The 21,683-nt window shown below is 38.8% G+C and overlaps 3 protein-coding genes across 3 annotated transcripts in view; 1 reads left to right on the forward strand and 2 right to left on the reverse strand.

Moving 5' to 3' along the window:
- The first annotated feature begins 534 nt into the window (after positions 1-534).
- Positions 535-3,006, forward strand: LOC129371946 (uncharacterized). Its single transcript, XM_055048847.1, has 6 exons — positions 535-878; positions 1,741-1,883; positions 2,012-2,079; positions 2,273-2,401; positions 2,494-2,589; positions 2,712-3,006. Exons 1-6 carry the CDS (start codon positions 765-767, stop codon positions 2,801-2,803), a joined length of 642 nt encoding a protein of 213 aa, XP_054904822.1. The 5' UTR covers positions 535-764; the 3' UTR covers positions 2,804-3,006.
- Positions 3,007-5,274: 2,268 nt separating this feature from the next.
- On the reverse strand, positions 5,275-9,709 carry f2r (coagulation factor II (thrombin) receptor). Its single transcript, XM_055048845.1, has 2 exons — positions 9,311-9,709; positions 5,275-8,125 (listed from the first exon to the last, which is right to left on the reverse strand). Exons 1-2 carry the CDS (start codon positions 9,393-9,395, stop codon positions 6,933-6,935), a joined length of 1,278 nt encoding a protein of 425 aa, XP_054904820.1. The 5' UTR covers positions 9,396-9,709; the 3' UTR covers positions 5,275-6,932.
- Positions 9,710-9,805: 96 nt separating this feature from the next.
- Positions 9,806-21,683, reverse strand: part of iqgap2 (IQ motif containing GTPase activating protein 2) — a 34,802-nt gene continuing 22,924 nt past the window's right edge. Inside the window, exons 16-38 of the mRNA XM_055048844.1 lie at positions 21,494-21,584; positions 21,164-21,331; positions 20,364-20,506; positions 20,032-20,202; positions 18,960-19,043; positions 18,700-18,771; positions 18,544-18,613; positions 17,883-18,091; positions 17,647-17,799; positions 17,338-17,501; positions 16,405-16,629; positions 16,050-16,190; positions 15,337-15,421; positions 15,024-15,256; positions 14,340-14,472; positions 13,631-13,733; positions 13,406-13,547; positions 12,351-12,438; positions 12,007-12,219; positions 11,731-11,891; positions 11,497-11,640; positions 10,546-10,654; positions 9,806-10,296 (exon numbers count right to left, since the gene is read on the reverse strand). Coding sequence (XP_054904819.1) covers positions 10,183-10,296; positions 10,546-10,654; positions 11,497-11,640; positions 11,731-11,891; positions 12,007-12,219; positions 12,351-12,438; positions 13,406-13,547; positions 13,631-13,733; positions 14,340-14,472; positions 15,024-15,256; positions 15,337-15,421; positions 16,050-16,190; positions 16,405-16,629; positions 17,338-17,501; positions 17,647-17,799; positions 17,883-18,091; positions 18,544-18,613; positions 18,700-18,771; positions 18,960-19,043; positions 20,032-20,202; positions 20,364-20,506; positions 21,164-21,331; positions 21,494-21,584 — 3,216 coding nt within the window. The 3' untranslated portion in view covers positions 9,806-10,182. The remainder of the gene's footprint in view (positions 10,297-10,545; positions 10,655-11,496; positions 11,641-11,730; positions 11,892-12,006; positions 12,220-12,350; positions 12,439-13,405; positions 13,548-13,630; positions 13,734-14,339; positions 14,473-15,023; positions 15,257-15,336; positions 15,422-16,049; positions 16,191-16,404; positions 16,630-17,337; positions 17,502-17,646; positions 17,800-17,882; positions 18,092-18,543; positions 18,614-18,699; positions 18,772-18,959; positions 19,044-20,031; positions 20,203-20,363; positions 20,507-21,163; positions 21,332-21,493; positions 21,585-21,683) is intronic.

Genomic DNA, 21,683 nt, shown 5'->3' on the forward strand with positions numbered 1-21,683 from the left:
GATAACAAAGATCAGAAAATGTCTCCATCTTGGTTCTAATATTAAGGATCATGACCTGAATGCTAAGCAGAGGTTGTTGTTCTGTTTTTGCTCTCCCTCTGTCCCTGTGCCAAACCAGCCATGTCGACCCTTTCAGAAATCAAAGACGTTTCGCATGGAGAAAATTCTGCTTGTTTTTGAGTTTTGTCAGAGGCCAAAACGGATTTTATTGATACACAATAAATAAGAAAAGTTGGTCAGTTTTTCTTTCATTTTTACAACAATTTAAAGACTTTTTATTTTTTTTTTGCTAGAAACAGAAGAGATGAAGCCAGAATGGGGGAGAAATTTCCGTGTGCTTGTGTCTCTGTGTCTCTGAAAGTGCCTGACACTTTGATGACATTCTGTTCACATGCTGAGACATGTGGGGGTCCTGCTATTCACACTTTGCCAGCTGCTTGTTACGTAACAAGATAAATAGGATTCGAACTCCTGCCGAATGGAGGCGAAAAGTTAAACATTTGTTTCCCACAGAGACCAAGCACGTGTATTCAGTTGTGTGACTGTGTCGGGAACAGCATTTTATTTTCATTATTAAGAAATAATAAGCTCTTTGGGGTGCATAAGGACAAGCAGGGGGTGGTGGTGGTGGTACAAAGCTCCCATCTTGCGTGTGTGGCCCTGCCCCCTATCAGAAGGCGTCCCTCGGTTCCTTTAGGGGTCTGTAGCTGGCAGCAGGATCCCTGACATCAGTGTTGCTCCCCGGCTGCCTGCTGTCTCCAACCATGGCTGCACAGCTGGCTGTAGCTCTGCTGGCTCTCACCTCCCTGAGCGCCGCCGCGCCTGAGCCGGACTGCAAGGAGCTGGTGAAGCCTCTGGTGCTGGACAGCCACAGCCCTGTGAGTATATCTGACATGAGTGAAGAGCCTCCAAACACCGACCACCGACCAACCGCGCTGATTAAAGGACTCAGTGGTTTATTGGGAGGCTGCAGCTCACACAGAGAAAGAGGATTTTCAATTCTTAATTAGAGTTGGGAGTGATTTTTTATTGAAAATGGCAACATGCAACATTGTGCTTCATATTCTGTTATAAAAGCAGACATTACAAATAATATAGCTACTTTACATATTATTTCAAGCAAATGTAATTTAAAGTTTCTGCCATATGTACAGTTTTATATTAGCCTGCATCACGACATCTTGTACTTGTCTGTTTACTTTTCCAAGGAAGGATCTATTCTGATATCAAAAAACATTTCATCTCTGTTTTTTTTCTTAATTACTCTTTTATCCCATTATTTTCAATGTAAACTTCAGTTTCAAGGACATATGTAAAACCACAGTTTTAAAGTTTCTAGCTCTTTTGTTATTGTTTGTTTTCTTTCTTTTCTTGTGATTTCCAAGGTCACAGTGTGTCGTTTGGCGTTTAAAGTAATAGAAATGATTGTTTTTGCACTTGTAAAACCCTGCAGGTATTGCAGACATACCAATTACAGTAGCACTGTGAAATGAACAAATGCTGGAATATTAGAAAAATAATACTATCAGTAGTCAACACAATAAGATGGGTGAATAAGATAAGTGAGTTAAGAAAGAAATACAATAAATAAAATTATTATAATGAGACTAATCATACTGTTAGAATTTAGTTAGTCATTAAAAGAGGCTGCAATCTTCAAAATCACAGCAGTAACTCGCTTTTTAAAGAATAAAGATCTGAGTTAGAACTGAGTCAAATGTGCAGTGACTGTATGTGCAGATCTATGGAAAGTGGTTGCTCCACGTCGGCTCCTGGGACAAGCACGACCTGAAGACCGACCTGCAGTCGGTGCACAGCTCCTGGGTGGAACTGTCCCCCACCTCTGACAGTGGAGTCATCTCCCTGTACTGGGCCGACCGTCTGTAAGAGCTCCGCTGAATGTTGATGGCCTTAACAGACAGTTTATACGTGTGACTGATCCATGCAGAGCACATGGTTTATGATCTCTTGCATAAATTAACGGGTTGATTTTTGCTGTTTTTCATCACAGTAGTGAAGAGAAGTGCCTTCAGGGTGCAGCAAATGTCTCCATATCGGGAATAACAAGTCACACCACTTGTATGTATTTTGAAACTTTGTCTTACTGACTCGTTTATATTTGGTGTGTCGTGCTTACAAATCACATTTGAAAGGTTCGGGTGGATTTTACAAGCTAATGTACAAACAATTTTTGGGCTGATTTTGCAGCTTTGCTTTTGGAAACATCTACTTTACTCTTCACACATGCAGTAATTTCTCCCATGTTTTGCAGTTATAATCAATGGTCACACTTCCTATCATGATGGGAAGTATTATGAGACGTGCAGCGACTGCCTCCTGTCTGAGGACACCACCCTACTGCCTGATGGGAAATCAAAAGGCCGATACCTGTTTCTGTTCAGTGAGACAGTTTACCTATGCTCTCTACCAAGTCATTGAACAGAAACACAGTGTGTTTTGGGTTACAGTTTGACATGTCTCCTTTCTTTAAAGCACGGAGTGGCGCTCTGGAGTCTCCTGAGTTGGAAACCTTCAAAAAGCAAGCAGAATGTCTTGGATTTCTCCCAGAGTATCACTTCGTAAGCACAGGTCAGCCATTTTTCCAAGTCCTCAAAGTAGGACGAGCCTCAGAGGAAACAGTTAATTATTTTGTGATTATTTTTTCCTCGTTTTTCTTTTTGTTCAGTTTTTTTTGTTTGTTTGTTTTTCAGATCTGTGTCCAGATGACAGAGGGGAGAGAACATCACCTGCTGTTAGGGAAACAGAGTCGGATCAAGCCGAGAATCAGCCAGCTGAGAATTAAAGCACAGAGTCACCCCAGCTCTGTGGGGAGCCTCCATGGATCCAGCTTAACATGCACTAAACTGCATTATCATGTTGCAGTAGATCAACTCTTTGTAGTTTAGCCTGAACTATTAAATCTCATGAAAACTGATTTTATTTGTTGTTTTTTTCCCCGGTTGATGTACTTGTTGGTGAATAAAAGCAGTTTTTAATCCCCCTGAATGATGTTCTGGCAAATGATTTTTCCATTCTTCACAGTCTGATCGTTTTGTGCTGAGTTCCCTGCTCAATAAAACTAATTCAAAGAGCAAACTGTCGCTGGGTAACACCCAGCAGGAGGGAGAACGATGCCCAACAAACAATCACCTTTTCCTCTGCTGATGCAAAACTCTGTCTGATCCTTTATTTGGACATTTGAAAGGATGTGGCTCTCTGCCGGAGTTTGTTCAGGAGCTGAGGCGTTTGCAACAGAGGACCATTCAGCAGTTCTTTCAGAGCTGTCCAAAAGAAATCTGCATGTTTCTGAGTGGTTCCTGGAAAGGCTTTGCAGGAGCGTTCGAGCGTAAAGTTTTGCCCTCCTCCCTTGTCTTTAGCACTTACACAACATCTCCTTTTTTTTTTTTTTTTTTGTCTGAAAGCCTGGAGGGAATTGAGTCGGCATCAGAAGGTTTCTGTTGCAGGATCAGTAACAATTTGCTGTCTGACCATGGCTCTGTCTGTCATCTGCTTTCTGCTGACCGTCGTTTCCCTGAGCGCAGCGTCTGCTCCGGACTGCCAGGAGCTGGTCCAACCTTACATGCCAGAGGAGCCAGAACAGGTGAGTCCTGCTCATCTCTGTCTCCTCTTCAAATGATTTTTTTTAAGACAGTTTCAGGTAATCATTTAGCTTGTGGGTGTTTCTTTCACATTTTGGTTAAAGTTATTTGGAAAATGGATTTATGTGATGGGAGCAGGCGATCCAGTGACATACCACAAAGCACTGGAGTACATGAAAAGTTCCTGGATTGAGCTGCAGCCCACCTCTGACAACTTGACTGTGACTCTGCGATGGGGGGATTACTGCTTGTGAGTAGTCTGTCTAGCTGCTAACTTTTATGGAGTTTCTTGGGATTTTATGTACATTTTCATTTTAAGTAAATCACATTTACCTTGCAATTGTTAAGTAGAAAGTAAAAAATTAATGGTTCTCCTTTGTTTGTAGTGTACATGTGTATTGAACACATCTGATTCAAAGTGGTCATGTTAGCAACTTTTACTGCAGATACAGCTGTTGGTCTTCTAGAGTATCTCTCCTCAATTTTTGTTTTTCACTTTTGACATTTTCCAAGTACTTTCACATATTGTGGTTTGAATTAAAGCCGAGTTGCTCAAACACATAAATATACTTTATGAAACCATTCCGCTCAAGTTTGAAACAGCTTGTACCGTTTTTTTTAAACCCCGATGTTGACCTGTAGTTGGCTTCATCCATTTACCCGTGACCTCTGACCGGCCTCACTGTCCCTGTCAAAGAGCAGCATTATGCTGACACTTCCACATTCTAGTGAGGATGGAGAATTCATTGTGATGCGCTACAGTCGCCATGTGGGCCAAAGGGTTCAGATTTGATTTCATAAAAGTATCCTTCACATATTTGCTGGCTAACTGATAACTCCTAATAAAGCTTTCTAAGGTTTTCTGACTCTTTTCCACAGAACTTCCACCAATCTTTTAAAAAATATATCTATTTGATTTTTACATTTCTGTACTACTCCGTGTCAGCCGCCACAAATATCCTAAAAAATTCTATTAATTTTATGTTTGTAAGATGACAAAATGTTCTCGCAGCATAAAAATGTTGCAATCTTATGCAAAAGTAAGGTTGATTTAAGCCTCATAAAACTCGTCACATTGTTTTTCAGTCGGCGGTGCATCTTTGGAAACGTAAATGCAACCGTCTCTGGACTCACAGCCACATTTCGCAGTATGTAAAGCACAAACATCAGTCCTCAATTTTTCTACAAACCCAAAAAAAAAAAAAAAAAAAAAAAGAATCAGCCTCCAACAGATTATGGCCTCTCATAATAAGTTCGACTTCTTTCTGCACTTTCAGAAAACCTGTCGGACCACAAAGGACACCTCCTGCAGACTTGCTCCGACTGCCTGCTGTGGACAGATACTTTTCGTAATGTGGACTTCACAGGCAGATACATCATGCAGTTTAGTAAGAGCCGCTGTCCCCTGCATATCTCTGTGAAAGTTTGAAATGTACATGCATATTTTAGATTTATTCCCTTTTTCACAGCAAGGACAGGAAAAATCCATCCCACAGAGGTGGAACATTTCAGGAAGCAAGCAAATTGTCTGAACTTCCCAGAGAACTTTCACAGCTACGACACCACAGCAGGTCAGTGACTCGACAGCAGATTGTGTCTTGAGGCAATGCAGAAACTACCACAAGGTAGAGATCTTATATCTGGATATTAAGAATTCAGTCATGACTGTCGTTAGTACTTGAATGTATTGTTTATTCGATGAAGCATTGTTCTTCTCTTGCTTTGTCTTACAGAATTGTGTCCCGACAAAGAAGCGAAAAGTTGAGCAGCAATAAAAGAAAATGCAGAGTCAAAGAGGCCCAACAACATCCATTCAGAAACCCAAATATACAGTTTTATCTTTGACTCAGTCGCTGTTTTTCTTTATAGTTCTTCGAACTGAGAGGTGGACTCCCACAAACAAGTTCATTCACAGTTTAGTGAAGCTCTCTCCTAACATTCTTTTTAAATTAATTACCTAAAGGTGATAAATTTATGACATTAATCTGTCATAGAAACTCTGAAGTTTTGTCAAAATCCAAAAATTAACTAATTTGCCTCTCAGAAGATAAATTAATTTCCTATGTGAGGTTTGAATATGCTTGTGATATTATCTGTCGATGCCATTTGAATTAACAAAAATCACAACAATACATTCAGAAAGGAAAAAAAAAAACAGACAACCAAAAAAATAAAATGATTCAAATTACATATTTGTTTGCTTTTACTTACATAGTACATAATTACACATTCTCTAAAAAAAAAAAAAAAAAAAAAGACATTATGTTTGCAACTTGTAATTTGTATGATAGTGAAACAGATTCTGATGGTTTGATTCCCTGACAGAGGAGACCAGGAAGGCGAAGTCAGTGACAGTGTTATATGGTGGATACAGTGTTAAAGCTTTCTGTATAAACCTCAAACCAAAATCAAGAATTTATTCTATCCAACTTGAGCACTACTGAACTTTTTCACATGTCGTCAAATTACATACACAAACTTTAATGTTTTGAGATTTCATGATAAAGTAGAGCATAAGTGTAAAGTGGAAGGCTGGTTTTCTCTCTTGCACATAAAAAATGCAGCGTGTGTTCGATGCCCTTTAGTATGACAGGTAAACAGATTTCACCTGTATAACCGCTCTGTGACCATCGTAGTCCAATCCATCATACAAAAATGTTAAAAGTATGAAACAATTGCAAACCACCTACACAGACATGGGAGTCCATCGAACTCTACATGGTAAGAGAGGTCCAGAGGGAGTTATTGAGAGATGCAGCCGAGAAGCACATGTTGATTGTGGATGAGCTGCAGGTTCTCAGCTCAGATGGAAAGAAAATGATTCTTATTCATCATGTGCTCTGAAACTTTTGCCTCAAGAGAAAACATTGTTGTATAAAGGCAAAAGAAGTCCTGCTTAAAGTTTGTGCAGGAAGACAATGAGCACGCTGTCAAAAAAAGGAACTTTTTTTGTTTATGAAGCATACAGTACAAACATCATCCCTAGAGTGTAACAGAGTGACGGCAGCAGCATCACTCGGCAGGGAGGCTTTTCATCATAAGGGACAGAGAAGCTAATCAGTGTTAATGAGAAAGAAGATTTAAGACTTGATGTTTTTCAGACTTATGATTCTGAGAAGCTGGAAAAAAATGCGTGCTTTACTTTACAGCTTCATCTACTTTACTGAACCCACACATCCTTGTCTTTCCAGTTCCAACTTATGCACCACTTTGTGTTACATGAAACTCCCAGAATGATGTATTAAAATATTGCTAGAACATGACCAAATGTTAAAAAGTTAAAAAGCAAGAAAACCTTTGTGAAAGTTTGTTTTTTTCTCAGAAACATGCTCCTTAAGCCACCAGCTTGTTATAATGACTACTATACATGCCCTCCATCTTGCAGGATCTGGTGCTCGATCCACTCGTTTGTGTGCTGCGTGTGTCCATGCTGCTCCCTGCTGGTGCCAGTGGAGAGCACCTAAGCACTGCAGCCACCTGCTTCTGGCACTGAGAGGAGCCATAGTAGTAAAGGAGAGGATCCAGACAGCAGCTGAGGCTGCCTATGCACACAGAGAGCAGGTACGCCTGGTAAGAACCGTCACTGGATGTGTGACTGATCTGAACATAGTGAATCATCAGGATGATGTTTGTGGGAGCGAAGCAGACCACGAACACAAGCAGCACCACCACGGTCATAACGATTGCCCGTGTCTTCTTTGAGCGGTTCTCCAAGTTAGCTGCTGCCAGAGCCTGAACGACTCGAACATAGCAGACAGTAGTGAAGGCAAAAGGTATGAAGAAGAAGATGGAGGAGTATATGGGGAAGAAGTAGAGATAGTAGGACTGCAGGGTTTCCACATCCTGCACATCATGACAGGTGGTAATCCCAAGGTCTGACAAATACAGTGTCTGCTCCGAGATCACGAGGGGGGACACTCCTCCCAGGGAGAGGAGCCACATGGCTGCACAGACGGCTGCAGCAGTCTGAGGGCTCCGCCACATCAGGGAGTTGATGGGGTAAACCACGGCCAGGAACCGGTCCACACTGATGCACATGACGAGCAGCACGGAGCAGTACATGTTGCAGTGGAAAGCTGCTGTCACCACCCTGCACATGAAGGACCCGTAGATCCAGTTGTTGCCATTGTAATGGTAGGCGATTTTAAAGGGGAGGAGCAGGCCAAACAGAAGGTCAGCACAAGCCAGGTTGAGCATGTAGATCACCGCAGGCTTTCTGGGACGGATTCGGTGGACAAACATCACCACAGCCAGAAGGTTGAGAGGCACGCTGGTAACGAAGACCAGGATGTAAACCGTGGGGACAAACGCTGTCGTGAGGTGACCCTGGAGAAACTCTTTGGCTTCCTCAGAGACGACGAGGTGCTTCTGCAAGCGCTGGCCGTGTTTCTTCAAAAGTTTCTGCTCCGTCTCAGAACCTGAGCCGTCGTCATCACTGTCCAGTGCAGACAGGTCAATGTATTCCATGGGTTCTTCAGTCACCAGGACAAAGCGACCTGAGAAAGTCCGAGGCAGCAACATGGAGCCTTCAGAGAGACACAAAACGATAATAACCAGCAATCTGTTTCAGATATTCAAGTATAAATATATCACTATTACTTCAGTGCAATTTGGCTAGCATAAAGCAGTCTGAATTGGCTCATAGTGAAAGTCAAATGTTGTTGGGATCGGGTGAAATGGTTAGATTGCATCATGCTGGAAAATGCTACATATATATTTAAAAAAAATTTCATATTTAATGTAAATGGCATCTTACTTCCACACACAGGTGTCTGAAAGTAAAGTATTATGCTCCTGTCACTGCACTCCAATGATGTCACTCACTGAATCTTCTAGCACCACCTGGCTGGACCTCTGTTGAATTAGGTCACTCACTTTAAAGGAGGTAAACATGTTTTATTTAAACCTGGTTTTCTAGAAATTGGTTTTCATTTTGACATCAAATGTTTTGATGTTTCAAAATTTGTCAAATAACCCAAATGTTGTTGACTTATTTGACAAAGAGACGAATACTTTCTATTGGTACTGATGTTTTTCCACATTTAAATTTTTAATCTCAATTTGGTAAAAACAGTTCACGACGGTAAGACAGAAACAGATTTGTTCTCCATTCCTATACAACTTGCTTGAGTCAACTTTGTTTAATGGTTGTCTGAAACTCAAAAATGCCAAAGTTTATTCAAAAATGAGGTTTAAAGAAACAGTAAGTGAGCATGCTAAAAACTAAATGAAAATAACTCTCAAAGTCCCAATACATCTATACCCCATATAAACAGATTGGCATGGTTTATACAAAAACAGTAAGGGAATTACAGTGGACTTGGGCTGAACATTTGAATTATGCCATTTGTTGGTTTTTTAACCATAGAGAATGATACGCTTCTGTAGAATAATTCAAAATGGATTCTTTCGGCACCAGAAAGTTGCTTACATTCCTGCAATACATTATATAAAATGTAGCGTTTTTCTTGAATTCACCTTAATTTTCAGTCCAAATTGACCAATAGGGACCCCAGTGGTAAATGGAAACTTACATTTGAGGTACATAGTACTCATTTTATGGCAATTTGGTCAACTTAACTCATTGGCTCATAGTGAAACTTTCATTCTTTGTGTATAAGGATCGCTCTATACACAAAGAATGAAAGTTTGAATATTAGATTTGCACACATTATGCTCATTATGTCAGGCAGTTGAATAGAAGTACTCACCGTTTTCTGAGGAGTGTGCTGAGCTTTGACTTGAAGACAAAACCAGCAAGCTGAATACTAGAGGGAACATGCTGTTGCCATACATCCTCCAAATAACCAGTGAACTGAAATTATCCGTTTCCCAGATGAGTGTCTAAAGTGCTTTTGTCTGTGAGCATTTAGCAAATTAGTCATGAGGATCGTCCTCCTCCCCAGCCCCATTTATCTCCTCCCCTTTACAAAGGAAGCATCAATCTGAGACCAAAAATATTTTTCTCCTGAAATGGCAAAATCTTTGAAATGCACCATTTCCTCAATTCTTTATGATTGTAATGCTTATATAGTAAGCTAACCTTGAATTAACTTCAATCTCAATTGGATTCTCTTGGTGAAATAAAGGTTGAATAAATAAAAATTATTCACAAATGTAATTTATTCTGGACATTGGTCAAAGATTGAGAAATAATTATAAAGTAATAATAGCAACATTAAAATAGATATTCTGTAGCTTTAATGTTAAATTAAAACATTTTATTTAGATATTTTAAAGGCACTAATAAACTGTAGAATTGCATGTTTTATGTTGCAACATCACTTTTCACATGATGGTGCTGCAGCTTTTTTCTATAACGTTCATAAAACCCTGACAGTTTTCTCAAAATGCAAAGGTTTCTGGAAGGCGTGTCTCTTACATATAAAACATGAATATCATTACAATTTCATTTTTAAAAGTACATTACATTTACAATCAAGACATAGAAAAAAACTGGACAGACAATAAATTGACATTTCATTTGGATGTGATCCATTAAATTAAAAGCAGATGAAACAAGACGTTTTGTGAAGGCACAAGTAGTTTCCTCCCAACAGTACTCCTGCTTTCTCTTCCACGTTTATTTTCCATAAAACTTCTTGTTGAGAAGGAATATCAGTAAATTAACATTTACTTTGGCCTTGTCAAACATCTTCATGACAGCCACCCCCTCGTACTGCAGCTGAAGAAGGTCCTGCACACAAAGTAGAAAACTTATGAATGATTTAAAGACTTTTGGCTCATGAACTAAATTAAAGCAGTTTTTTTTAAATCTATTTTTATTGCTTCATGACTAAAAAACAACGACGATGCCTTCATTTCCACACTTCCTGCCATCATCCCCTGACAGAAACAGGAAACTTGTCCGATTGTCATTCTGGTCCGGTTATGTCTTTTTTTGGCTATTCTTCATGGAACTCAGACACAGTTGGGAAATAATTACCTGGAAATGAAGCTGGACCTTTTCCATTTCAACCCCCATAAATTTGGCCTTCACCTCAAAATCTCCAACTTCTTCCGTGGGGGAAATGTCAAACATGACATTTTTGAACCTTTGGAGAAGAGAAGGACAGTAAATATGAAAACTCAGAAAATGATAGGAGGAAAACAACATGTTTGATGGCAAAATCTCAAATTTTAATAGAAACATAAAACATAGCTCTGATGTGTATACGTTTTATCTGTTCTAAATTGTAAAGATCATTTAAGATTTTGACAATAGATATGTAATTGCCCTCCATTTCCTTTCTGATGACGCCTGAACAAACACTGATTTTGCAGTGAGAATAAAAGGTGGGAGAGGTTATCCTAAAAACCTTCTTTCCTTGAAATGAGAAAAAGAGCTGACAAGGAAAATAACTATCATTTTAATTCATTTTAATTCAAAATGAACTTAGTTCAAGGTTCAACTGCACTTATAAAGACCTAACTTTCAGTTTTAAATGATTATACTAGATCTATTTACCAAAAAAAGCTCAAGTGTTTTCTCAATCCACATGCACAGGTAGCCCTGTTCTTAGATGTAATACAGCATGTTTTTGTTCAGTTTTGAAAGTCAATGCATTTTAACATATTGCACATTCATAAACTTGTTCACAAATTGTCACTTCAAAACAAAAGCTTCAATGTAGTTTCACATGATGGCAATGAAAGGTGATTCATTTCTATGTTGCACAGACTCATGGTGACCACACTTTTATTTGTCATTTATAAAAATTATAAAAAGCATGAATCATTTTCATAAATTTGCACTACTTTGTGTTGTGTTATGGCATAAAACCAAACCCAATTTAGTACAATAAGGTTTGCAGTTGTAAATTACAAAATCTAGCTGTATGAAGACTTTTGCAAAGCACTATAGATTTGATTATGTCATCATAAGAAGGTAACTTACTGGTTTGTCTGAAGGCCTTCAATCTCCAGGATGACTCCCTTCTCATGCAGTTTGGCCGCCGTGTACTTCAGAGACTGTGGCTTCCACTTCTTGCTGCCCTTTTCTTCCCCTTTGCTGTCCAGTTTTATGGATCTGCGTGTATTCCTGGAGATAAAACAGCCATAAATAAGACAATTCAGCAAAAATAATACACTTAAAAAAAAAAAGGTTTTCATTTTGGAAATCCACACTCACTTCCGGTTGAGATTATCCAGGCAGGTCTTGATGTAGGTGTCAAAATAGTTCATCTGCTCCTGGAAGAAGTCAGTTTTTGAGTTGAGCGCCATCAGCGTCTGCTGAAGCTTCGTAAGCTCTGCCTTTCTCCTTTGTCTGTAGCGTCTCTGGTAGCGAATGTCCTGTCGATCAGAGATCGAGACTCCACTTAAGATTCTGATACTGAACACAGTTATTGGAAGAACACAAAGATGGTAGTTTCAGACAAAAAAAAAAAAGGATTAAGTGCTTTTAAACCTTCGCTATGTCGTTTATAAGGTCTTGGTATTTGTTACTGGCGGTGACAAGACCAGCCTGCTCAAGATTACGAAGATTCCTCAAGATTTTCCTCTTCTTCTGCTCGAGAGGCAGCTGACTGTCCTCCAACACGGCTGGACTGCTTTTCAGTCCCTCCGGTGTCTGAGCATCCTGGTCCGCTCTGCGCTGGACAATCTTTGTATGCTCTGACTCCTTCAGAAACAAAGTTGTAAAAAGTTATCACACTATGCTGAAAGAGAGAATGAATACTGCAAACTGCATAAAATGTTTCCTTTTGGTAAACAATAGTTCATGTTTGGAGTTTAGATCAGAGAATATATGACCTGTGGTGCAGTAGCTGGGGTCTCAAGTATTTCTGGTAACGTCTCTCCATGCTGAATCCGAACCACATCAACTATCAGCTTTTTTGTCCTGAGAAACAAAAATAAGAAAAACAAGCAACCTTAGATTGAACAAAATGCTACTTTGAATTAGAACTAGACTGAAGTTATGGTCTTGGTAATGATTTCAAATGTGATTTAAAACTAAAACTGAGGATGACTCATTGTATGTCAGACAAGAACCGTATTAAATCTCACTTTTATTTTTTTGGCTTTGACTCTGACCTGATCTTTATAAATTTATTTTTTAGTGTTTTGTTCAAAACATGTTTCATGTCTCATAAGTGTTTGGGTATGTTTTATCTTTTTGGTCTGGTCTTTTCTTGGTTGTTGTAATTTAATTAAGTACTCGGATCAGCCTTGCTTAATTAAACTACTTCATATTTGAAGTGTTATTGGAGTGATATCACAGTTACACTTAGTCCATTGCTCTGCATCATGTTTAGCTTCATTACTTTACTTTTTTGTCGATTGTATTTTAGTTAAACAAAGTCAAGGGTGTCGACAGTTTGCTACTTTGTTAAAATTAATACTTTGTTTTGCATGCTTCATGGTAAGATAGCCATTTTTTGTTTTTTAAAAGGCATGTGCATTCAGTTAGTGAAAGAAAAATTAAAATACTGCTGAGCAAACAAGAAAAAGAGCAACACTGCAGTGGATTTTTCAGAAAGCAGTCCAAACGGATGCAGGTTTACAGGGTAGATAGTCCTAACCTTGTTACTCCTTCCTCTGTGACAGGACATGATAGAGGAGCAGGAAAGACAACAAAGATATGTGACTGAGTGGCAACCACAAAGACGCACTAACTGTACTAATGCAGTCAGCAGATCACAGAATATTAACAGAGTAGTGCTGAATATGTTTGATTCAAGGCAATGGTTCAATAACCACGACAGCGTCCCAAGTCTGAAGCCTAAGAATGAAGTAATTTTAAGTACGAAATAGTTGAGAAATTATTATGCTCAGTTTTTCTAGCAGAATTCCAACCAGAAATTTACTTTGTCATGAGAGTCTTCAAGTCTTTGTCGTCTCCCTCTGGCAACTCAAATTTGCTGGTTAATGTTAGAGAAATCTCAGTCTTTGCCAGCTGACTCAGAGCCGCTTCTCTGTTTGAGTCATCTGGGTCTATGGCGCCTTCACCTGGAAATAAAGCAGCATGTTGGTGAATCTAGGAAAAATGTGGACAAACTGGGTTGAAATAAAATCATAATTTGTTACAATACCAAGCAAAGTCTCTACATCAGGCACATCTCCCAGGTCCTGCAGCAGCTCATGCAGTAAGTCATTTTGGTCTGGAGAGATGGCCTCCAGGTGTTCCAGAAGCAGCTGTGTAAAAACAGATATGTGTTTTTTCTACACGCCTGCAGTGAGCTACTTAACCAACAGAAAAACCATAAAGAACCAGGGAAATAAACAGAATTGCTGGAATTCAAAAATCAAGATCACAGCATGGAGGTAAACTACTTAATATTTCAATAGTTGAGCAATGAATGTTAAGCAATGGATATTCAGGGAGTACAGGTTTCCACTCAAATTTATTTGTTCCCTAAATATTGTAGTGAATTAATAGTTTATTAAGTTGTCCTAATGTGAAAACATCAGTTTTAACAATTATCTCAATTTAGTTCCTGTGTAGAGCAAATCTTATGACAAAGACACAGCTAGCTTTATCCCAAATTTGTCACCATGAATAGTTTTCGAAGTAAACCTTGAGGAAATATAAAAGGAAGCAGAGAATTGATGCAGTGAGAAGAAGTCAGAATGAGTAGTAAAAGATGAAAGAATATCCTCAGACCAACTCTGGTTTGATTCTGCATTAAGCCTTTCAAATCTGAACACTGAAGCTTAACGTGCAATTTAAAAGTTACTTAGATTTTTTTTGCAGGAATTTTTGATTTTTTGAAGAATCAGTGGGGATTTGTCAGGGTTTACCGAATGAGTGTTGATGATTTCCTCTATCGAGATGTAGATGACTGGTTTGCTCAGAGTCACCATGTCTGAATATTCGTCAACATTAAACTTCTCCTCTGGTTCAGGAACGTCGCATGCAGCCTGGAAAAATACCCTGATGGAGAGGATCAATAGTTAGGCTGCCTCAGATACCAACACATTGTAGAGTTAAAGTAAACAGCATTACACTAGAATAAGAAAATACAACCAGCAACAAAACATCTGATAATCTCTTTTCCAGACAGGGTGAATAGTTCGAACTGAAAGATTCCCAGAAAATTGAGTTGAAAGTGGATTTCCAGTAAAGATGAGTCAGTTACTTTTACAAAGTGGGGCAGATGGCAACACACACACACACACACACACACACACACACACACACACACACACACACACATTGTTCTCTTTCCCATCTGGAAGTGAAGTTAATGTTGACAGATTACTGCCTAAAATCTGATGATGCAGCACATAGCTATTTCTGTTGTCAGAAATAGCTATGTTTTTCGCATTGTTTTTTTTATTATTTCTGACCTTTTTGTAGGAAGGTCATTTCTTTTTTGCAACTTCTGTTTTTCCTCTAACAGGATTTTTTGGAATACGGCCATAGAGTCATACAAATTTCTCCCAGTACAGCAAGGCCAGGCACATTCATCTCATCCGCCTTACCGAAACTTCTCATACGTCTGAGATATGTAGTTGTTCATTGGCGTCATATGTTCATTCTCGCCCTCAAACAGCTTGTTTGCAGCAGCATGCTGCAGCATCTTTGCAACGGATCCCAAGTTGCGTCGCTGGTCGACGTGAAGCTGGCCTCCTGCTGACATGTCGATGATGTCAAAGCCATCCGGTGCCACGATAGCTGGGTTCATGTAGCGGTAGTACAGCAGGTTTCCCACAATCTAATGCAAAAAAATAGGTCACAAATCAAGCATCAACACCGTTTTTCTGTGATTTGATTGCAACATTTTATTGTTTCTACCTTCAGCAGCTCATCTTCTGAGGCTTCTGGAAACTTTTCATGGAGGCTGTTCTTCAAAACCTTTGCTATGTATCTCATGCCATAACTGCATGCAAAACAAAAAAAGCATTGGTGGGACATCAAACACAAAACCACATGCAGTTACATGCAACAAGGCAAATGGTAAAACAAGCCCAGCAAGAGGGAAACTGAGGCGGCGTATGGCCCATGAAAACCACAATTAGGTCTGAGAAGGGTTTTAGCGTTTTTCTCCTTCTACTTTTCCATTAGTGAAACAGCACCACCTAGTGGTAAAGTTCAGAGAGACAATGCAGAGTTCTTAGCTTCCCAAAACTTTCCCTAAAAGGTTGGTCAGACCTTAGCAACAAGTGCAAAAATATTTGCGATGCTAAAAAAATGTGTCATAATAAAAACAAAAGCTAAGAAAGAATGTCATATGCTTAGCAAGATGAGATGTTGTAAAACTTTAAATGGAAAACGAGGAAAATTGTGTTTATTTTTATTTTAACTTTACTTAAGTCAAATTTGACCTGGCAAAAAGCAGAGCCTTCTGAACAAAAGGAAGAGGCTATAAAAGCAGGAATAAAATTAACTCATAAAGACAGACACACACACCAGCAGATAATGTAGATTCACAGTCAACAAACATGCAAATTTTTCACACAAAAAAGGTCAAAAGACAACAGTTATGGTTACCAGTTCTTGAAACTTACGGGATATTATCCAGTGAGGACACAATGGAGTTCAACATCTTATCTGTTGCCGCCCGCAGAGCCACACTGGAGGCCTGCAGCCTGTTGCGCACTTCCTCATGGGACATGGCCTGCTCAGGAGTCACATCGTATGGCAGCTTGCTAAAGGGGAGCAATGAATAGCAGGCTTATGAACTGTTTGTGCATTAATAATAATAATGTTTCTTTTTGTTTTTTAGAATCTAATTGGCTAAAAACAATGGTTGCCTGATGAGCATAAATTGAAAATTTTATATATTCAAAGAATAAACAAAGGCAGAAACCAAATTACACCCAATCAAAGCTCGGCATTTTGACTCGTTGTCTTTGCTTCTACCTGGCCTCTCCGGTCACTGTCTCCAGCTGGTTGACCCAGGCTTTGTACACATCCACAGGATTGGTGTTGATTCCTAAACTCTTGTCATCAATAATTTCTTTGACTACTGGAGCCAGCAGCTGCCTGAGGGTGTTGTGGCCTCGTGCCCCTCTGTTGAAGCTCACCACCATCTTAATGACTGTAGGATTCCCTGTCACTATGTCCTGGATCTGATCCACCTTAGAACTGAGACAAACAAACAAACAAAAGATCCATGATAGAAATTGTGCTTCAGTAACAAGAATTTAAAAAACTATTTATTGAGGAATTGTGTGAATTGAATGGCTAATCACAAGGTATGAAAAAATGGATGTTGATAATACTTGTTCACATAGTTTCATGCATCCAACTCACACATTTTGTGACTCCAATAAATAATAGATGTTATGTATGATGTAGATTTCAGTAATGTTAATATACAACTATTCAACAGTCACACTTTAGAAATGCTAAATAAGAGCCTACTCTCTTCTGACCCGCATCAGTCCACCATGTTGCACATGATCAAATTGGGCCCGACTGTCCAAGGCAACAGTGCATCCGGTAAACGGTTCCCTCCCAAGTTATGACTATTGAGTGATTTACCATCTCAGATTGTTTTTCTAAGATCACCCTCCGTTCAAGTAAGTATGTAAGTATACAATTTTAGTATTTATTTACACTGCATAATCTTTGTTACACACAGACTGCATTTCCACAGTGATGTATATTGAGTATCAAATCAAAGTCCTGCTGTGGAGTTTTACAGTACTGTACACAAGATAAGATGTATTCCAAAATAAGAGTAAAGGTGAGCATTTATCCATTTTTTCTTTAGTACACACATTCAATAAATGATCATTAGCTGCTGCAAATTTGAGATTATGACCTCTAGGCCAGAGTTAAAGTTCTCACTTGATCTCTTCTTCCAGTGCAGTCTTGAAGAGCTTGAGCAGCAGGTACTCCTCTCTTTGGTTGGAAGCATAGTTATACAAAGTGAAGATCACTGTGTCCATAAATTTTGTCGATTTGTTTTGAGGCATCTGAAAGATCAGTTTAGCCAGGTAGGAGGGAATCGTCTGAAACAAAGTGGTGGATTGAAAAATATAATTTAGTTTGTTTGAATAAAGAAAAGGTTAGCTTTTTTGCCACTGTATAATTCGAATCTATTTGTGGATTCGAATTATATCCGACAAACTTTCGGACCACTGAGAGCCATCAGACCTGCAGCAGATAAAAGAGATGTTGGTAGGCTTCTAGTTTCTTTCTTTTGCCTTTATTGAGACCTTTAATCCCAAGTCCATCTCCAGCGGTCTGGTCATCTTTTCTCGTTTTATTTTTCTTGTTCTTCATTTTCTTATTATGTGAAACCACATCCTGTACAATAAATACATTAAATTAATACATGTTGAACTTCCAGTACATCAGTCTAATTATCCAAAATATTTCAGGTTCTCAACCTGCAAGGTGATCCTGTTCTTCACCAGCAGTCCAATCTTAATGTCCATCAGATTCAAGTCTTTCTCCATCTGTTGGTTAGAGCGGATTTTTGTGACGACTTCCTCCCTGAGCTGAGTCACTTCTTGCTCCTCCTGCAGGTCCAGGGGGCTCTGCTCCAACAAATGGACAAACTTTCGGACCACCGACAGCGGAGGATTACTGGCTCCAGCTAAAATGTCAAAAACAAGAACCGTAATTTCCTTTTAGTGATTCTACTGTTATGAATTTTTCACTCACAAGTGTAAGAAAACCTTAGAACATACTTGATTATTTAATTTATTTGAGTAATTGATCCCATATGTTAAATCATAAAGCTTCGCCTCCAATTCTACCATGTGAATCTCCCCCTCAAAAAAAAAAAAAAAACATTGAATGAGTTTTGCTTCACAATTACTCAAGAACTTTTATATAGCTCCATATTAAATACTTTAGTATCTACAAGAACATCCAGAACTACATGGGATTTTCTTTATATTCACATTTATTTAGTTAGACCAAGAAAATATGAATTTAACTGAAAACTTTGACAAAAATAAAGTATTTCTAATATCACAAAATAGGTGAGATGTAGTGGTAAACATGGTACTGTAATTAAAAAGCATAAATGTAATATTGACTCACTTAGGGTTCTGTAGTCATCTCTTGCTTTGTTTGCCTTTAGGAAAGCCTGAATTTTTACAATTTCTTTTTCCTATACACAGAGAGAGCAGAGTGATATTAACAAAAGGAAAAATGTAAGAAAATTCAAAAATACATTTGTGAACTATGATTACTCACATGGTCTCTGAAGAACTGCAGCCTTTGATTATATTTGCGTTTTGCTTTCCACATTTTCACAATAGATTGAATCTGAAAACAACAGAATATTTTGTCAGGTTTATTGGAAAATTATTTATTTAAATGCACTTTTACTAAGATATAAATATCAGATGACATACATATTTTGCTGGTATAGTTTTTTTATAGCAATTGTATAATTAATTGCAAATGTATTTTAAAAATACAAAAAATAAGACATTATTAAAGGTAAAAATTACCTTGACCACAGATGCAACACTTTTCTGAAGCAAATTGATCCTGGCTATGTAGATTTTCCTCTGTCTATAACCTCTGAAGCAAGCCTAAAAACAGAAAAAGATGCATTAAAAAAAATTATTTAATAAACGGCGTCACATGATCAGCTGGTAAAGTTGGAAAGGGACAAACCCTCTTCATGTTATAGGTCTTTTTTAAACCTATAGAAGCAAGCACAATTTATCAAATCTGTTTAAATGCAATAATTATAAAATGTATGTGTGATGAAAGTTTCTGAGATGGCAACTCAACTGCATCAGAAAGGGGTTTAAATGCACTCTTTATGGGTCAAATATTTTTCAGGGTGAAATAGTCAACAAGTATACTTGAATCAATTTCAATTTATTCTACACAATATGTATAATTCTGGATGGATATTTGGATGACAACTCTTCCAAACAGAAGTTGGAAGGTTGTTTTAAAGTTGCTTGCACAGATTCTACTTTGAAACAAAGTTAATAAATTATGATCAATCATCAAGGTCAGGGTTTTTCCAGAAACTTAATGTCAATCAGCCTTTATTCATTCAAATCCTGGTTTAGAAAATAACACTAGCTAATAGTAAAATGTGAGAAGATGGAACATCAGCATCAGTTTCCAAAGGAAGGAAGGTTTTACATCACCACAGATCTGAAAGGCTGAAAGTCAAAACAGAATCTTTTAGTCTAAACTGGACAAATTTAAGCGTGATCTGAATTTTCAGCTGCCCACCGAACAACCTAAATGCCCCATATGTTTGGATTTTATAGACTAAAATGCCAGGAGACAGCAATACAATCTACTGCCAAAAAAAGACTGAAGTAGATTTTTTGTTATATGATCATTCCACCCACAAAAAAAGACTGTTGAAGCGTATGTTTTGTATAATAGCAGACGTATTGCCCTCTACACAGTAACATTACATCATTCCCTATAAGCAAACTGAACAGCACATAAGCTGAAATGTGAGCTTCATCATCTGGTCCATGAACACTTTACTAGATTAAAAGATGAAACTAAAAATAGACCATTCTCTACCTTCTGAAATTTAATTACCTGGATTTTAACTACATGAGGCTCTTGTTGGCGTAGATACTCCATTCTCTGCAAATGCTTTTTTCTGACCAGGTGACCTCTGATCCTCGCCTGCAGCTGGGTGACGAAGGATTCATTTGCTAACCATAGCTGTTCCCGGTTATATTCTGCAGTCACAGAGTTGACTACACTCTGACAGAAAGGGGAAAACAAGTTTTGTCAGTGCCACAAGTAGTCAGACCAATGTTCATGTCAATCTGAACCTCACTACTGAATCTTTATGGATACAACAATTAAGCATCCTTACTTGGTTGTGTAAACTGTTATTAGTTGCTAAAATCATAGAGTTGTACCTGAATCTCCTCTTTGCTGAGTTGATCTGCCTTCTGCTCAAATCCTTCCGGCTCCTCCCAGCTGCCCTGCCCAGACTCCAGATTGTAGAAGTAGTCGTATCTGTCCTTGATGCTGTGTTTGACCCAAACACCATCACTGCTGCCTGGAGCAAAGTAGACAATTCCATATTTCACAAATTTCCACTGCTTCTGGATCATTTCACTCAACAATCAGCATCTTTCATGGTGATACAATAATTGTTATAATAATAACAACATGGCCCAACAGAGTCTCCAAAGGAAACTGATGAAGCTACTTAGAGCACAAACTAAAATGTGTAGTAAGTTCTGGAAGGGGCTGTACAGAGGCACAGTTGGCAGCACTGTTGCTTTGCATCAAGAAGGTCCTGGGTTCGATTCCCAGGGTCTTTCTGCATGGAGTTTGAATGTTCTCCCTTTGCATGTGTGGGTTCTCTCCGGGTACTCTGGCTTCCTCTCTCAAAAACATGAATATCAGGTAAATTGGTCTCTAAATTCTCCCTAGGTGTGAGTGGACAGACTGGCAACCTGTCCAGGGTGACCCCGCCTCTTGCCTGGAACATCAGCTGAATAAAATGGCACTTTTTCTTAAACTGCGCCTCTTTTACATGAACATTCTTACTGCAGGGAGTAGGAAACATGGAATAGACTGACTGTTACATTTTGCTTAGCATAGATCACCTCTTTTGTAAGGTTAAATTAAACTTAACGGAATGAGGGTGAAAGTAAAATTTATCTGGTGTGTTTTCTTCTACTACTACATGATAGTGGTTTACCTTTACCTTTACTAGCATTTGCTGTTTGTCTCTGAGCCAGTTCAACTTGGTAAGTGTCTGCGCAGTCAGGATGCACCGCTCTCAGTCCTGCACTGGGGCTCTGCAGAGCTTCCAAGGTCTTCTGGGAGTCTCCCTCCTCTACAGTCTTGTTAATATGAGCAACAGCTCCAGCCACTAGAAACATACAAGATCAAGGTAGATGTCGAGGAAGGATGTCAACTGAATAAGGACCAATTCAGTACAGTACACACTCAGGTCTGATTGACACAGACAGAAAACAACTAACAATTAACGAGTTCAGATGTTCATGAGGGACCCAAAACTATTGATGCATACTTGTGAGGGCTTCTTCTTCATCCTGATTGGCTGTTAGTATAGCTTCTTGGATTTGGTCCAACCAGAGCACTGCAGATTCATCTCCAGAACTCTACAACAAGGAAAAAGCTGCAGGTCACTTCAGTTTTCAAACTGCACCAAGTTCATTAAAAATATGCAATGTTTTAAGTCGAATAAACTTCAAACTCTA

This window comes from Poeciliopsis prolifica, unplaced genomic scaffold, assembly GCF_027474105.1.
Source record: "Poeciliopsis prolifica strain line A6 unplaced genomic scaffold, Auburn_PproV2 SCAFFOLD028, whole genome shotgun sequence".
NCBI classification, from domain to species: Eukaryota; Metazoa; Chordata; class Actinopteri; order Cyprinodontiformes; family Poeciliidae; genus Poeciliopsis; species Poeciliopsis prolifica.

Coding starts and splice junctions, on each gene's coding strand:
- LOC129371946 (XM_055048847.1), top strand. CDS start 765: ATGGCTGCACAGCTGGCTGTAGCTCTGCTGGCTCTCACCTCCCTGAGC. Junction 879..1,740: donor TGCTGGACAGCCACAGCCCT/GTGAGTATATCT, acceptor CTGTATGTGCAG/ATCTATGGAAAGTGGTTGCT. Junction 2,402..2,493: donor CCGATACCTGTTTCTGTTCA/GTGAGACAGTTT, acceptor CTTTCTTTAAAG/CACGGAGTGGCGCTCTGGAG.
- f2r (XM_055048845.1), bottom strand. CDS start 9,395: ATGTATGGCAACAGCATGTTCCCTCTAGTATTCAGCTTGCTGGTTTTG. Junction 8,126..9,310: donor AGCACACTCCTCAGAAAACG/GTGAGTACTTCT, acceptor GTCTCTCTGAAG/GCTCCATGTTGCTGCCTCGG.